The 18230-nt window shown below is 40.3% G+C and overlaps 1 protein-coding gene across 2 annotated transcripts in view; it reads left to right on the top strand.

Annotated features, from left to right (window-relative positions):
* Positions 1–18230, top strand: part of ALG9 (ALG9 alpha-1,2-mannosyltransferase) — a 97454-nt gene that overhangs the window by 57503 nt on the left and 21721 nt on the right. For both annotated transcript variants that reach the window (XM_044257799.1, XM_044257800.1), the window contains exon 14: positions 15390–15520. In XM_044257799.1, the coding sequence (XP_044113734.1) occupies positions 15390–15520 (131 nt within the window). The remainder of the gene's footprint in view (positions 1–15389; positions 15521–18230) is intronic.

Raw genomic sequence — 18230 nt, 5'->3', positions numbered from 1 at the left:
TGAGACCACAGGTTTTTGTTTCTAAGACTCTTCTTTGTTTTTCCTGAAAATTATTCAGTTCTTCCTTCTGTGTAGTTTTAATATTAAATATTAAATCTTTTGGACTAGAGTGTTTGACTTTATTATTTTTATTTGGATGTGTTTTTTTTCCCCTCCCCTTTCAGATTTTAGTTTAAAAATCGCTTCACTTAGTTGGAAGTTTTTCTAAGCACATTCACTCTGGTCTTGGTGAGCTGCGTTCTGACTCTTGCCAGGAACTCATTGATCTATAAGCTATAATGCAAAAAAAAGTCTTACAATTTAAAGAAAAATTTTTTCAACAGTCTTATGATTTGACTCCATTGCTTATATCCTGCTGTGTGCTTCCCTTTATCTTTTGCTTCTCAAATGCCAACTTTTAACTTGACAAGAAACAGAAGATATCTCTCTGCTTCATAGACATTGAGATCCCGCCTGTAATCTCGGAGTCACTTGAGGTACAGCCTCGCCTCCTTCTGTCCTTTGTTTCTAATGTGAATTGGCAGGGCTCACTGCTCAGCAGACTCATGTCTTAGCTGGTTCCCTATCAATTTGGTACATTCCAGGAAGATGGAATTCTTTTCTTTTACCTGTGTTAGGTCTGTTTTCACATGGCCACCTCTCAACTCTCGGTCAGGGTCATTTACAGGATGGCTCTAGTTGAAAGCCTGGGAGCCACACGCTGCCTCCTGTCACGTAGCCTCTGTGCCTGGCTCGCTTACACCTGTGAGTCTTCAGGAGGGTAGTTTGCTATTCCTGTAATTCTATTCTTTTCTCCTACTTCTCTTCCAACTAGTCTGCTCAGCCACTTTCCAGGCTACAGATCTTGTTTTCTTTGGGAGTTTCTTGCAGATTTTGAGCAAAAGAGAGCTACTGAAACTTCTCTTTATTGTTATAACACAATTTTCCCATGGCCATTTACCTTGCCCAGTCGCACATAGTTATGCACTACTTACCTTTAAAACATTGGCTTAACCTTTTAAAAAAATCCATTTACTCTTTTTTTTTTTTTTAAAGATTTTATTTATTTGAGAGAAAGAGCACAAGGCAGGGGAAGGAACAGAGGGAGAGGGAGAAGCAGACTTCCGATGTGGGGCTTAGTCCCAGGACCCTGAGATCATGACCTGAGCCAAAGGCAGACACTTATCCGACTGAGCCACTCAGGGACCCCCAAACCCATTTACTCTTAGCACCTACAATCAACCCAATTGTATGTGTTAGTAGAGGAAATAGTACATAGAAAACTTCTTCTCCTGAATATATTTTGCTCTTAACACTTCAATATGAGAGTATTTTGGGAAATCATAGAATTTCAGAATAAACTAGCAAAGTCACCCATTAAAACCCAACATAATTTCCAGAAAATTGGTCACAGTCTATTTCCCCTACCTACCTTTTCCCAACATTTCAAGTAGGGATCTAGTCCTATACTTTCATAGGTTGGTGCAGGTATTACTTGGGTAGACTTTCATCTATTGAAGTAACACTCTTTTGAAGGGTGACGAAAATGACTGTGGAAGGTTTGAGTTCATAAAATCATTCCGTCTTCTTGGGTCATGAAATACATTCCAGGAACTGACATTAATGTCAGTTGGCTGATTAAACAGAGAATTATAATAGCAGAAAATTTTGTGAGCACATTTTGCCAACTCCGGATGATTAAAATTAATTTCCTCTTCCTTTTTATTTCAACTTCGGTGTAATTGCTTTATTCTATTGGCTGACTGCCATTTCAAGTTTACTTATCTGGTGTTGTCCATCTCAAGTAGTGAGCTCCTAAAGGGCAGGTATTTGTCTGTGTGTTTGTCTTCCTCTGGTTCTTTTAAAAATTATGATATAGGGATGCCTCAGTGGCTCAGTCCGTTAAGAGGCTGCCTTCAGCTCAGGTCATGATCCCAGAGTCCTGGGATCCCGACTTGCATCAGGCTCCTTGCTCAGTGGGGAGCCTGCTTCTTCCTCTCCCTCCGCCTGCTGCTCGCCCTGCTTGTGCTCTCTCCTCTGGCAAATAAATAAATAAAATGTTTTTGAAAAGTATAATATAAACTTTATTTTTGTAAAAGATTTTATTTATTTGTCAGAGAGAGAGATGGAGGGAAGGAAAAAGAGCCTATGCAGGGGGAGCAGCAGGCAGAGGGAGAAGGAAACACCCTGCTAAGCAGGGAGCCTGATGTGGGGCTTCATCCTTGGACCCTGGAATCTTGACCTGAGCTAAAGGCAGACACTTAACAAGCTGAGCCACCCAGGTGTCCTGATACTATAAAAAATTTAAAAATGGAAAAATACAAAAAAGCTATATGGCTTTTTGTAGACATGGTTCAACTTAACTCTAAACTAGAAATTCTCTGAAAAGTGTGATTTATTTTTCTTTTGTAATTTGATATTTAATAGGCTTTTTTTAAAAGAGTGGCTTTCAGATTTCTATATCTCCAATACAGAATGAGAAATACATTCTGTGTCATGATTCAGCATACGTGTGTGCACATGTACACACACACACACACGTAAGTGGGGGTTAAAGTGTCACAAACAATACTTTCAGTGTATTCTTACACTTTCTATTCTCTTCCAGTGGATTCAAATTTAGAAAAAAAAAGTATAGTTGGCACATAGTTTCAGGTGCACAAGATAGTGAATTGACAAGTTCATTGTACATTATACTGTGCTCACCACAAGTGAAACTGTCATCTGTCACCATACGATACTGTTACCATGTTCCTTATCCCATGTTAGTAGACTTCCCTTAATGATGGTAGTTTTAAAAAAAAAAAAAAAAGATAAGCAATTTCCCATGATTTCTTAGTTTTCTAAATAATGGGTTTTGTGTTTGTTTCCTATGGAGATACATTGCTGAGAACTCTGTGTTACGTGGATTGGGCTTCACTGACTGGCATTACCACCATCCTGGGTGTTCACCCCCATGTACTGATTTAACAAGGAAGGCAAATGATTTCAGTACATTAGACTCTTCGGATCAATTGGTAGTGGCTTCCTGGAGCCGCAGGTCAAAAAGAATGTGGAGATGGTGTCTAGGCCTGTGCAAGAGTGCTGCAGTTGATTAGTGATGTCTAACGTGGAGCATGAGAAGGAAAGCAACTGTCCTGAGTTTTCTGTGTGTGCCATTGTCAACTTCAGGAAGTATCTGTGTGGTAACTCTAGGCTGTCTGTAATACACGTGACCTATTCCCAAATGACATTTAAAAAAAAAATATGAAGTGGATTTTTTTTTTAAGGATTTTATTTATTTATTTGGCAGAGATCACAAGTAGGCAGAGAGGCAGGCAGAGGGAGAGGAGGAAGCAGGCTCCCCGCTGAGCAGAGAGCCTGATGTGGGGCTCCATCCCAGGACCCTGAAATCACGACCTGAGCCGAAGGCAGAGGCTCAACCCACTGAGCCACCCAGGTGCCCTTGAAGTATTATTTTTAATGCATAAATATTCTCCTTCAGGAAAGTTGCTTTTGAGAATTACAGTAATATTTTTTTATTGTGTCATATTAGTCACCATCATTAGTTTTTGACATAGTGTTCCATGATTCATTGTTTGCATATAACACCCAGGGCTCCATGCAATCCCACGCCCTCCTTAATACTCATCACCAGTTCACCCGTCCTCCACTCCCCTCCCTTCTAAAACCCTCAGTTTGTTTCCCAAAGTCCATGATCTTTCATGGTTCATCTCTCACTCCCGACTGCTCCGCCTTCATTTTTCCCTCCTCCTAATGTCCTCCATGATATTCCTTATTTTCCAAAAATAAGCGAATCACATGTTTTATATTGATGAAGCACTTAGAATTAAAGAAGCCTTGTAAAAATTGAACATTTTTCAAGTATGCAGGCCCACAGAATTTCCCTCACCCTTTACATATTTAACAATGTCAGGACAACAATGATATATCTTGGCTTTAAATAGCTCCTTGACAGCAGCGAATTCAGAGAACTGAATGATCTTTACTTCGCCTCTGCCTTCTTGACAAAGGCATCTTCAGCTATGGTCAGTGTGAGAAGTCTTTATAGTTGCCCAAATCTTGACAACGTAGAAAGCAGATCCTGTGTATTTGTTCTCCAGTGCCGGATGTCTTTTAGTATGAAGATGTTTCTAAAGATGGGCAGCAGTAGTTTTGAGAGGAGTGGAATCTCAGTAGAATCTACTGAGAATCAGTTGAATCACGAGTGTGTTTACACTCGTGCTGAAATTATTTTCTCTACAATGATCTTTCCTTAGAGTTCAGAGCAATTTCCGTGGTTTCCAGTCCAGATCCTCTGGAGACCTGGTAAAACCTCTGAGACTGAGTTAAGTGACTTACCTAAGTGATAGAGCTAGAGTTAGAGGCAGAGTATTTGGGGTCCCATTTTTTGACACAAAAGATAATATTAGATCGACTTAACTAAGAAAAGTGCTTGGTTGGGGGTGGGAGGTTTGGAGTAGCATTCTGCTTTTCTGCTGATGTCTTCTAGGAGGGTTTGCGGTTTCAAATACTTGTTTGTTTTATGGCTGCTGGTTGATATAATGTATATTTAAAGACAATAGGATATATATACACACATACAGACAACATAGGATTTCTGGTTATAATTGTGTTTTTTTAAAAATTGTGTTTTTTAATAATAAAAATGAGGCTAAAATGGAGTTAAAGGAGAGATTCTCACAAATTCTTTATATGCAGAGTATAGGCTTGCAGAACTGAACTTGTCTGCCGTGTCTTGTCTGTGAGTTGAGGAAAAGCAAGGAATATCCATTTGGAATTTCAGTTTGCTTTTGAGTGTGGTTTTTTTCATTTTCTGTGCTTGTTGGGTTCTCTACGCCATTCCCAGTAGCAGGAGTTCACTCATAGACCTGGAGGGTCTTGTGTATTCTCATCAGAGGGGTGGGATCCAGGAATAGTTGTTGAAATTGATTTCTCTAGGCAACTTTCATACTTCAATTTTTCATTCTATGAAATACCCAAGTAAGTTAAATCTTGTTATGGTGAATTGTCTAGCCTTGCTCAAAATTAATAGTTTACTGGAGCTTGAACTCATTTTGCTAATTAGAGATTTTTTTAGTAGATGTATTACAGTGCAGTTTAATCTTCACCGTATGACATTTTAGAGGAAATAGATTGCCTTCCTGGAGCTAGAAGCTAAGAGAGAAAATTCTTGGCACTTAAAGATAGCTAGTCTTAGTTTTTTGTTTTTTTTTTTTTTTTAAAGATTTTATTTATTTATTTGAGAGAGAGACAGTGAGAGAGAGCATGAGCGAGGAGAAGGTCAGAGAACGAAGCAGACTCCCCATGGAGCTGGGAGCCTGATGCGGGACTCGATCCCGGGACTTCGGGATCATGACCTGAGCCGAAGGCAGTCGTCCAACCAACTGAGCCACCCAGGAACCCCGCTAGTCTTAGTTTTTATTGACACTTGGTGCTTGAAGTTGTCCAGCCTCCTGGTGTGCTGGTGACCGTTCTTTCCTTCCACAAGTACTTTTGGACTGCTGCTGGGTGCCAGGTACATACAGGCACCAGGGGACACCATGCTGGCCAAGGCTGACTCAGTTTCTGCCTCCATAGAGCTTAGAAGGCTCAACGCAGAAGTCCTGGGCTTCACTAGTGTTGCTTACAGGGCGATATGAGAAAATGTAATAAATCAAAATTTATTAGATGTTTTAGAAAGAAAGACATCCTGCATACTGCTTAGACGCATTAAATTCCTGACTTATGCCAGCCGTTGTTGCTGTTTGACAGCCTCAGTTTAGGAGCAGACTGTACTTAGCTCAGGGCAAAGTGAACCATTTTCTCAACTTCGGTCCTCCCACTTGACTTAGAGGTTACGGGACAAATTGATTTTGATGGATCTTTCGCTTTTTCCCCTTAAAGTCTTAGAGGATTCTTTACTGCATTTGTTTACCAGACTTTTCAGTGACATTTGAGAAATGAGATCTCTTAAACACGGAGATGGTTTCTCTGTGATGTTCCTGAACTGCTCGTTGGCCCTTGCCAAAGATCTCTATTTTTAAAGCTACGTGCGTCATTGTCATTTCCAGCTGATAGATGCCTGAATGCAAGTTCACATCCTTCCTGTCTTAGGACTTGTGGGGCTTGGCTCAGGCAACGGGATAGACAGCAGGGAAGGTCACTGAGAAAAGGAGGCTGGGCTTTGAGTTCTTTCCTTGTCCCCCACAGGCATACTACACTGCGATAAGTGTGTTCTTGGGTACAACTGGGGAACCCACCCCTGTTGTTAACTTTTCTCCGTCTCAGAGTCTCCTTGCAGCCTTTCGGTGGCTTTTGAAATCACTCTTCCCAAGTTTCAAACCTATACTCCTTTGATTCTTCTCCTACAACCTCTCTAATGACCTCTTCTGTGCCTTGCTTCTTCACGTCTGGCTCAGTGCTGTAGGCGTCCTCCTGCACGTTATCTGTGCTCTTCCACTCCTGTCTGCTCCTCTCTTTTGTCCTGTTTCTTACCATTGCACCTTTTCCTCCCTTCTCTTAGTTTCGCCCTTTTTCTTGTACTCTTGTGTGCATTTGTTCACTGTGTTTTGGTACTTCCTGTGCACCTTGTACTGGGTATGGTTTGGGAACGCACAAGGGAATTCTCATTGAGATGGACACAGCTCCCCCTTCCACAGAGTTTATTGGCTTCCCAGTTAATTCACAGATTATTATTATGGAGTTTTTTTTTTTTCCTCCCAAGATTTTATGTATTTATTTGAGAGCAAGGGAGAGAGCAGGAGGGAGAGGATCTCCAGCAGACTCCCTGCTGAGCACAGAGCCCAATGCTGGGCTTGATTCTACGACCCGGAGATCATGACCTGAGCTGAAATCAAGAGTTAGTCGCCCAACCGACTGAGCCACCCAGGTGCCACAAATCATGGAGTGTTTTAATGGAGACGTAGTGGTTGCTATGAGAGCATATAACTTGGGGAACTGTCCTAAGGAAATAATTTTTGGCTGGGATCTGAAAGATGATGGGGGATTTATGAGGGGGGAGTAGGCAGTGTTGTAGGCAGTAGGAACAGCAAACACCCATTAAGTCCTGGTGTTCCAGGTACAGGGACCTTCTTTGAGTTCCTTGGGGTAAAATACAACATGTTTTCTCTGTCTCAGCTAGACTGACTCTTCATTTGCAGTCCCTTCTTTTCTCCTCTTCACTGGGTCAGAAGTCTTGGTGTCACTGGTTTCCTCTGAAATAAGCCCGAGACTTACCCTTTCTTTCCTCTTTCCCCCTGCACAGAACCTCAGGGTGCCTCCACTCACAGCAGGGCTGAATGAATGCCTTAGTGAGCGGAGTGCTTGCTTCCAGCCTTTCCCTCCAGTACTGCTGTATGCCCCCCACCCCCGAACCTGCGTAGCCAGTATGCATGCGTCTCTCTCTTTTGGAGACCCATTTTTAAATCACTTCACTTTTTGGCTGAAAAGCCTAGAGTAGAATCCTGATGCACAGAATCTAGATTCTCTTGATTTGGGTTGTCAGCCCTCAGATTCTCTCTCCACTTTTCTCAGCACACACCTCCTGGGACCAGCCGGTATTTCTCCTGTTTCCCCTGTAAACCATGCTCATTTCTGCTGTTTTGACTCTGTTCTTTCTAACTTCTACCACCATCTCCAGGAAATCTTTTCAACCCCCAGTGATTTCTTCCTCTCTAAACTCTGATTGTTCTTATAATACTGACTTTTTCTGTATTTTATATATGCTAATGTCATTTCTTGACCTCAATTATAAGTTTAGTAATGGAGACATGGCCACAAGAATTTTGTATATTCTAGTTTAGACTTCATCAAATAGGTACTTAATAAAGGCTTTGATGATGCCCAGAAGATTCTTTTTAGTGTCATTTAGTAGATGCTGCTAATTCATTGCTAATGGAGAACTGTGAGTAGTTAATCTTGTCCTACATGTTGGGCATAGCTTGAATTGACAGTAAACACTGATGGCAACTGAGAACAAGAACAATTCATTTTAATGGGCCCTAATGCTCCAAAGCTCTTTCCTGTCAGTCAAGTTCTCACATTTCATGGACTTAGTCAAAGATTCCTTCTACTGTTACAGCAATCTGTGTAGTCCTTTATAGTTTACAGGTTTTATTCAAGTGAATCCCTTCATTGAATCCTCATTATAACTCTCTGAGGTAAATGGTATTATTCTTTTTTTTTTTCCAATTTATTTATTTTCAGAAAAACAGTATTCATTATTTTTATTTTACAGAAGAAATTGAGGCATAAAAAAGATAAGTGAGTATGGGTCACCCATCTAGTTTGTGGTGGAGGCCAGACCTGAATCTAAGCCCCTGACAGAGAGTTCCTCTTCTAATTGTTTAAATTCTGTTTAAATTGTTTAAATAAATTCTCTAGCTTTACTCAGATAAAATTGACACACAACATTGTCTAAGGTACACAGTGTGGTGATTTGATGAATGTGTATGTTGTACAGTGATGACCACAGTTGGGTGAGTTAGTATGTCTATTACCTCACATAAAAAAAAGTTACTTTTTTTTTTTTTTTTTAAATGCTGAGAACATTTAAGATCTGCTCTCTTAGAGTTCACATGTTCAACATTGTATTGGCTCCCTTTTTTTAGAGAGGGGTGGCGGGGGGAAAGGAGAGAATCTCAAGCAGACTCCCTGCTGAGTGTAGAGCCTAATGCAGGGCTCGATCTTACAACCCTGAGCCAAAATGGAGTTGGACGCTTAACCGACTGAGCCACCCAGGCGCCCCTACAACACCATATTGTTAATGATGGTTGTTATTAGGCTGTACTTGAGGTCCTCCGAACTTAGTCATCCTGTAACCGAAATTTTTACCCTTTAACCTCTCTCCACTTCCCCTAGACCCTGGTAACCACCATTACTCAACCTAAAGTGAGTTCAACTTTTTTAGATTTCACAGTTAAGAGAGATCATATACTATTTGTCTTTCTCTGTCAATCTTACTTCACTCAGCATAATGCCCTCAAGATGAATCTTTTTCACACATAGCAGGGGTTCCTTCTTTTTTATGGCTGAGTAATATCCCTGTGTGTGCGTGCGTGTGCACATGGACTTTGACTAAGTCCATGAAGTGTGACATGTGCGTGTGTTACATACGTATCACATTTTATCCACTGACAGATATGTAGGTTGTCTCTGTGTCTTAGCTCTTGTGAATAATGGTGCGATGAACATGGGATTGTAGATGTCTCTTTAAGATAGTGACTTCATTTTCTTCAGATATATACTCAAAAGTGGGATTGTTGGATGATGTAGTAATTTTTAAGTTTTTGAGGAACTTTCTTACTGTTTTCCATAATGGCTGTACCAATTGACATTCCCGTTAACAGTTTTCAAGGGTTCTTTTTTCTCCACATCCTGGCCAGTACTTGTTATCGCTTGTCTTTTTGATAATAGCCATTCTAACAGATGCGAGGTAAGGTGGTATCTCATGGTTTTGATTTGCATTTCCCTAATGATTGCTGACATTGAGCACCTTTTTATGTACCTGTTGGCCATGCATGTATTTTCTTTGGAAAGTGTCTCTTCAGGTCTTTAGCCCATTTAAAATCAGGTAATTTGGTTTTTTGCTCTTGAGTTGTATGTCCTTATCAGTTAAATGGTTTGCAAGTATTTTTTTTTCCCATTCTATAGGTTGCCTTTTTATTTTGTTGTTTGTTGTTCCTTTTCTCTAAATATCTTATTTCTTCTTTAATAAAGAACCTGCCCTTGGGGCACCTGGGTACTTCAGTCAGTTAAGTGTCTGCCTTCAGCTCAGGTCATGATCCCAAGGTCCTGGAATAGAGCCCTGCTTTGGGTTCCCTGCACAACAGAGAGTCTCTTTCTCCCACTCCTACCCCTCCCCCCAAGCTTGTGCATGCGCTCTCTCTCTCACATAAATAAGTAAAATCTTTAAAAAAGAAGAAGAAGAAGAAGAAGAACCTGCCCATGATCATAGCTAACCATTTTCTACTGGGAGCCTTTGTCCTTGTGTGTTTTAGTTGTTCATTAACTGCTTACTGGAAAAAAAAAATCAGCAGCTGCTTCCCAAAAAGGCTGAAGAGGTTATATATTTTTTAATGGACTGTTAACTCAAGTAATATGATTTTGCCATGGTATCTTTCTAACAACATTAAATGAAATTTGCATATGGATGGTGTGATGAATGGAACCAAAAGCTACTGGTTTAGTTGGGTATTAGCTAGTTACTACCCAGAGTTTTGAGAGACCCCTGTATCCAGAACCAAATCTAGATAATCAGACCTAGAGTATGCCTGGCCAGAAAAGGCCAGGTTGAGGTCAAATATTGAAATGTTGTACGTAGGCCATCTAACTGAAGGAGGCCTTGGCATGAGACCGTGGGAGTCTCTGCCCCTGGTTGCTTCTATTTGACTACAGAGGCATGGCGCTTGCAAAGCTTTTAAAAACTTGTTTCATGTTTTTAAAATCCTTGAGAGCTACAGAGTGGGTGTTGAGACCAGAAAGTCTGCTTCCTGAAGTGTTTATGCGAAGAATCATTTTTAGAGTTATGTGGAATGGAATTGGGTCTGACGTCAATTCCCAGTGTGCCTTCTCTCCCCTGGAGGAATAGCCCATATGTAGAGACAGATGTGAAACTCAAGACTTTTACATATAAATAATGCTAGGAGAGAATGGGAACAGTACTGTGAGTTAGAGGCGGGGTGGAGGGGTGGGGGGCGAGACAGAGTTTACTGCAGGCTAGAAGTGAACAAGTTGTTTTTAAAAGCACTTTTTAAAAACCTTTAATTTTGTATAACCCATAAGCCTAAATGTGCACAAAACACAGGTGTACAGTAATCAGTAATATTAGAGCCAGGTGCCTGTGTAAATGTCACCAAGGTCAAATACTAGAGCATCGCCCCCATCCGGAACTCCCGCAGCAACTCCTTTTGATCACTGCCCACTCCCCCCTTCAGGGGGCCTCAGCTGACTTTTTATGGTAATAATTTCCCTGCTCTTCTCTCTAGATTTACTGCTTTTATATGCATTCTTAAATGATTTAAATTAGTTTTGGCTGTTTTTGAACTTCATGTACATGGAATCATACTGCATTTTCTTTTTCTTTTCTCTTTTTTTTTGCATTTTGCATTTTTCAACGCTTTGTTAATAATAATAATTATTTGTTAATAAAAATCACACATGTTGCATGTAGCTGTAGTTTGTTTTCTTTTGTTACTGCATAGTATATCTTTGTGTGACTGTACCACAGGGTATTCTTTTACTGTTGATGGATGTTTGCTGTTTCTGGTCTGGGCCAACTGCAAATAAAGCCACATTGAACATTCTTGAATTGTCTTTTGGGGCATGTATTTCTATTGGATATACATTAGCTTGAATCACAGTGAAATTACCAATTTTATGGATTAAACAGTGAAATATTAATTATTTCATACAGTTCATTCTAAAACCTGAGGATATAAATGTTGGATCATAGCAAATGTATGTGTTCAATTTTTGTAGATTCTGTGAAATAATTTTCTAAAAATGTTGTGCCAATCTAATCTCCTGTCAGCGAGGGACAGATTTGCTCCACATTCTGGCCAGCACTTGGTATTATAAATTTCATTGTGATTTTGATTTGCATTTCCTTAATTACTGATGAGGTTGAGCATTGTTCATTTGTTTTTGACCATTTAGATTTCTTCTTTGTATCTGTCAAGGTCATTTGACTATTTCTTCTTAAGTACCTGTTAGTCATTTGCCCATTTTTCTATTGGGTGGTCTGTCTTTGTCTTTGTTGACTAGCAGGTATTCTTTACATATACTAGATAGGAATCCTTGATGGTTGAATTTGTTACATATTTCTTCGCCATTCTGTGGTTCATCTCACTCTCAGAAGGGTGTCTTTGGTGAATAGATATTTTAATGTAGTCAAATTTATCCATTTTTTTGGGTGGTTCATGTGTCTTGTCTAAAAAGACTTATACTATAAGAGAAGATCTTCTGATGTTATCTTCCAAGAGCTTTGTAATTTTGCCTTTTTCATTTAGTTCTATAATCCATCTGCAGTTGGTTTTTGTGAGTGGAGTGAGGTTGAGGTCCATTTTCTCCCCCAGTGGGAAGAGCCCATCCTCTCCCCACTGACCTGAGGTACCACTGGGACATAAATCATCCTGCATCCACTCTGGGCTCTATTCTCTTCATTAGTCTTTCAATCTATTCCTACACTAAACACCTCTAGTCTTAATTACTCTAAATTTATAGCAAGTAAGCCCATCACCTTGCTTTTCTTTCCTAATGGTGCTTTGGCTGTCCTTGTACATTTCCTTATACATTTTGTAATTGGCTTATCAAGTTTTACCGAAAAAGTCTGATGGAATTTTTGAGATTTACTATATTGATCAATTTATTTAGACTTTAAACAGTGATTGTTTAGGACTAAGTTTTATCTCTCCTTTTAATACTGTCAAATTTTTTGAGATTAAAATTTATTTCAACAAATTTTGATTGTGATAAAATTGACAACTTCAACTGTTTTTAGGATACAATTCAGTGGTATTAGACACGTTCACACTGTTGTATAACTGTCTCCACTCTCTATTTCTAGACCTTTTTTTTCTTTTAAAAATATTTTATTTATTTATTGGATTGTCAGACAGAGACTACAAGTAGGCAGAGAGGCAGGCAGAGAGAGAGGAGGAAGCAGGCTCCCCGCTGAGCAGGGAGCCCAATGTGGGGCTCAATCTCAGGACCCTGAGATCATGACCTGAGCTGAAGGCAGTGGCTTTAACCCACTGAACCACCCAGGTGCCCTTTCTAGACCTTTTTAAACATTTCAAACTGAAAATTGATATGCCTTAGATAGTTTCTTATTTTTTTAGTTTTTAAGATTTTATTTATCTATTTGACGAGGGAGAGAGAGATCACAAGTAGACAGAGAGGCAGGCAGAAAGGTGGGGGGGGTAGCAGGCTTCCTGCTGAGCAGAGAGCCCGATGTAGGGCTTGATCCCAGGACCCTCAGATCATGACCTGAGCTGAGGGCAGAGGCTTAACCCAGTGAGCCACCCAGGAGGCCCCCTTAGATAGTTTTTTAACCCATTCTTCCATGATGGTCTTTTGAATTGTTTTCACCTCTTGTCTGTTGTGATTAATGCTGCTGTGAACATTGGGATATAAATATCTGTTTTGGGGCACCTAGGGTCCTGGGATTGAGCCCCTCGTTGGGCCTCATGGGCCTCTCTGTCACTCTGCTGCTACCCCTGCTAGTATTCCCTTTCTCTCCCTCTTCTGTCAAATAAATAAAAATCTTAAAAATAAATCAATATATAAAAACAAGTATCTGTTGGGGCACCTGGGCAGCTCAGTGGGTTAAAGCCTCTGCCTTCAGCTCAGGTCATGATCCCGGGGTCCTGGGATTGAGCCCCGCATTGGGCTCTCTGCTCAGCGCGCTTCCCACCCCACCCTGCCTCCAACTCTGCCTACTTGTGATCTCTGTCAAATAAATAAATAAAAATCTAAAAAAAAACCACAAAACCTTTTTTTAGTCCCTGCTTTCAATTCTTTTGGGTACTAGAAATGGAGGTGCTGGATCTTAGGGTAAGCAGTGATTTTTAAAATGCACTATTCAGTGTTGTTTAGTACATTCATACTGTTGTGAGGCCATAACCACTAATTTCTGAATATTTTCATCCTTCCCCACCCCTTACCCCAGGAAAACCCCATGCCCATTAAGCATTTACTTCCCCCATCCCTAGCAACCACTAATTTGCTTTCCGTCTCAATAGATTTGTCTGTTCTAGACATTTCATGTAAATGGAATCACACCATATGTGGTCTTTTGTGGTTGGCTTCTTTCACTTAGCATCATGTTTTCAAGGTTCATCCATGTTATACAATGTATCCTTTTTAAGATTGAAGAATACTTCATTGCATGTATTTGCCACATTTTAATTATATGAATATACCACATTATAAATTGATCAGTTGACAGATATTTATCAATGAAATTCCATAATTTTTTATAGAGGACTTTCCCATATTTTTGTTAGATTTATTCCAGGGCATACATTTTCATATTCTTATGAATTATGTTTTTATAATGTAAAAAATATACATAGTTTTGAAGAATAAAAGCATTTTCTATATTATCTGCTGTTCTGTAGGAATATATGACATTGATGTTTACATCCTGTAAGTCTGAAGTTTGATAAACTCTCTGAATTCCAAACTTTTGGTGGGCAACCAGATTTTATATATACTAATCATATCATTGTGATGAATGAGTTTTATCATCTCTTTCCATGTCTTCTGTCATTTCTTTCTTTTACCTTACCCTGCTGACTGGAATCTCTAGTACAATGTTGAATAAAGTAGTGGTAAGTCTTGACTGATTCCTGATCGCAAGGGAACTTTCAACCCTTTACCATTAAATATGAGGTTTGCTATAAATCTGTTTATGTTTCCAATGGCCTTTATCTTAGCTGAGACCTGGCATTCTAGGAGGACTCTCCATTGGTTTTAGCTTGTAAGAAACGTTTAGATGAGCTCCTGAGAGCACTTTCCTTCTGAATCAGTCATTTGGGCCAGTCTTGATAGGACTTTTGAAGTCATACTGACTTGGGTCCAGATCTGGCTCTGTCATATACTTGGGATTTTTGGCTAGGACTAGGAACTAGGGACTGTTTAACAGCAGAAGTATCATAGCATGTTCTATTGAATTAGTCAGTTCTGTGAGAAGCATGGTACTTGTATAGTTTTAAATGAAATGTATTAATATTCTCTTAGGATTACCTTTGATGCTCTGATATATTCCTGTCGAAAGCAGCTGTATGGCTCAGTTTTGCTAATAGTTGCTATATATTTTTTGTAACCTTCTCCACTCTTAAAGTTCTGGTATCTCAGTTTTACTGATCTTTTGCTAAGATGCCAGTTCCCGTGTCTCTGTCAGTTCTCTTGAATTTGTGAAGGAGATGATGATGCGTGATATTGCTGTGCCACTTAGGAGGTGTAGGGTGACCTCACATGGCTCTGTCAGCGGGCATAGGGCTTCCTCACACATTAGCTTATGTGGTTAGGTGATGCGCTTTCAGTCTCTGCGATAAGAGGTGGTAGATTGGAAGGGAATGATAGAAGAAGAGAGTTTTCTGAGTAGCTTGTGGACTCATGTTAGCTTCAGAAGTGCCTGTGAGGCCAGAGGAATTTAATACCCAAACTCGTGTCAGAGCTCCCAAAGCTTACCTATATATTTGGTTGGGTGGGTGCATGTCCCTCTCCTGCAACCAGGAGCCTAAATAATTTCCTGGCATCCAACACTGTCATCTGAGGGGAGAGAGCACAGGTAATGTTGTCCAAGGACTTGGAGGTTTGTGTTTCTGAAACTCTGTGGGAATTTTTAGGATTGTAATTGATGTTCCTTATCCTGAAAGGACCTTTGCAATTGCTGATGAAGCATTGGCCTTTCTCCATTGCAGATTGACATCAGTAAATGCCATTATTTAGTGGATTTGGACACCATGAGAGAAACGCCCCGGGAGCCGAAATACTCATCAAATAGAGATGAATGGATCAGCTTGGCCTACAGACCATTCCTTGATGCTTCTAGGTACGTGGCTAGAGATGTACTAGAGATGGGAATTTCATGTAAATGGAGTCACACCATATGTGGTCTTTTGTGGTTGGCTTCTTTCACTTAGCATCATGTTTTCAAGGTTCATCCATGTTATACAATGTATCCTTTTAAAGATTGAATAATAGAGCAAAAATTAGAATCTTGATCGAATAACTTCCAGTCTTGGGCTGACTGTAATAGCCATCATTTCCTCTTTATATGGGCCCAAACACATCTTCTATTCTTGTCCAGCTTCCTGAGAAATCTAAAAGAGTGCTCTCCTTTTCCAGGCACTGAATGCAAAATTTATTCAGGTATCATTCAAATAAAAGAACCTAACTAAAACAGATCCACTGGAGACAATGCAAATAAGTGTTTGACACGGATGACTTTTGGCAATCAACTTCAACTATCTTCCTGAGAGTATTATAACACTGTTAGGAAGATTGTCTATGTCCTTTAACGAGCTAGAAGTTCATATCCATTATTTTTAGGGTCAAGGCTCAGTCAAGGAAGGGGTAGGCCTTACTTGATCTTAAATAGAGGGACCAAATACGGGGCGCCTGAGTGGCTCAGTGGGTTAAGCCTCTGCCTTCAGCTCAGGTCATGATCTCAGGGTCCTGGGATTGATTGAGCCCCACATTGGGCTCTCTGTTCACCGGGGAGCCTGCTTCCTCCCCTCTCCCTCTGCCTGCCTCTCTGCCTGCTTGTGATCTCTGTCTGTCAAATAAATAAAAATCTTAAAAAAAAAAATAGAGGGACCAAATAGACCAGGGCTTTTCTGGCTCTTCAGAAGGGCCTGAGAAGTAATGACAAGAGGAAAGTCAAGGCCTTCAGGTGAAGGAGTAATGGGGTTGAGTTGGAGGAGTCAGGTGATTTGTGGGTAGAAGTCCAGGGAGGCCTGGTGGGCAGAGTTGCAGAAAAGAAAAGCTAGAGGACCAGGTCCTGAGAGGCAGGTCTGGGACTCAGAAGCAGGGAAGAAGGTGTTTGAAGGAGGAGAGAGTGCTCAGAAGCTGCTGATAAATGAAGTTGAATAAGAACAACTGTTCATTGGGTTAGGCAGCTGATCAAAGCAATTTTGGTGGAATGGTAGAGGCGTGGTGACTTGAAAGAGGAGGAGGATGAGAGCAAGAGTAGAATTGGAGATGGTGAAATAGAGAAGTAAGAGAAGCAGAGGGAAGCAGAGAAATAGGGCCATAGCTGGTGGTGGGTGGTACTGTAGGAAAAGATGATGAGAGATGATTTTGTCCTTAAATGTTTTTTTAATTGTGGCAGTATATATACAATATACATATACATATACATATATATATATATATAAAATGTGGAATTTGCCATCTTAGGGGCACCTGGGTGGCTCATTCAGTTAAGTGTCTGTCTTTGGCTTGGGTCATGATCCTAGGGTCCTGGGATTGAGCCCCACGTGGGGCTCCCTGCTTGGTGGGGAGTCTCCTTATCCCCGCCCCGCTCCTGCTGCTTGTGTGCACGCTCTCTCGCTCTCTCTCTAAGAAATCTTCAAAAATTTGCCATTTTACCTATTGTAAGTGTATAATTCAGTGGCATTAATTATATTTACAGTGTTGTGTAATCCTTACCATTATCTTTTTTAAAAATTACCGTATGCATTTTGTAAGTTTCAGGTGTACACATGTGTTCATGTATTGCCATAGGATTGTGACAGTAGCATCAGCCAACACCTTTATCATATCACATATTCGTTATTTGTGTTTCTGTTGAGAATGCCATTATCTATTACCTATTTCAGTAGCGATCGTATTTGTATGCCAGTGGAAATGATCTCTTAGCTGAAAAGTGATCATGTAGGAGAAAGGAAGGAATTGTGGGAGCAGTGCCCTTAAGGTGGGAGAGAGGAGACATACCTGTAAGTAGCGGAAATGTTTTGGACAGACGGGAGGTAGGTAGATCATCTCTCTGCAGTGAAGGAGAGGTTCTGTGTCTGTACCAGCCAATATAGGAGCCAGGAGCTGCATGTAGCTTTTAAACATTTGAAATGTGACGACTATTCATGAGGAACAGAATTTTTAATTTTATTTAATCTTAATTTAAATAGTCACATGTATCTGCTAGAGAGAGCAGAAAAGGAACCAGCAGCAGTTAGGTGTGATAATGGGAGTTGGGAGTTTCTCTGTCCTGTTTTCTCGGTGAAGCAGGAAGTTAGGAGTATCAGATGAGAAGGGACTGTATGGGGATGAGGTCAGAGAATTAAGGAGAGGGAGATAATTGAGGCGAATAGGAAACAAAGAAGCTCAACAAACAGTATGATTGGAAGACAAGATCAAGAACCATCTGAGTTTTAAGTGGGGCCAGTGTGGTTGCTTTCTTCTTCTCCAGCTGTAGAGAGAGCCACAGTGCTGAATCACAGAACAGGTGAATTTAACCAGAGGGTTTTTTTTTTAGTTTTTTAAAACAAATTCATGGAAGTATAATTTACATACCATAAAATCCATCCATTTTAAGTGTACAATTTAATAATTATTAAGTTTGCCAGTTTTATGTATGTGAGTGGAATTATGTAATACGTGGACTTCTGTAACTGGATTCTTTCACTTCGCATGTTTTGGTGGTTCGTTCATGTTATAGCATGTATCAGTCGGTGTCCTTTTTTGTTGTCGAATACTATTCTTTCATATGGATATAAGCATTTTGTGTACCTCTTCCCCAGTTCATGGATTCTTGGGTTATC

Source organism: Neovison vison, chromosome 7 (assembly GCF_020171115.1).
Source record: "Neovison vison isolate M4711 chromosome 7, ASM_NN_V1, whole genome shotgun sequence".
Taxonomy (NCBI): Eukaryota; Metazoa; Chordata; class Mammalia; order Carnivora; family Mustelidae; genus Neogale; species Neogale vison.
This window is presented reverse-complemented; position numbering and strand designations above follow the sequence as displayed.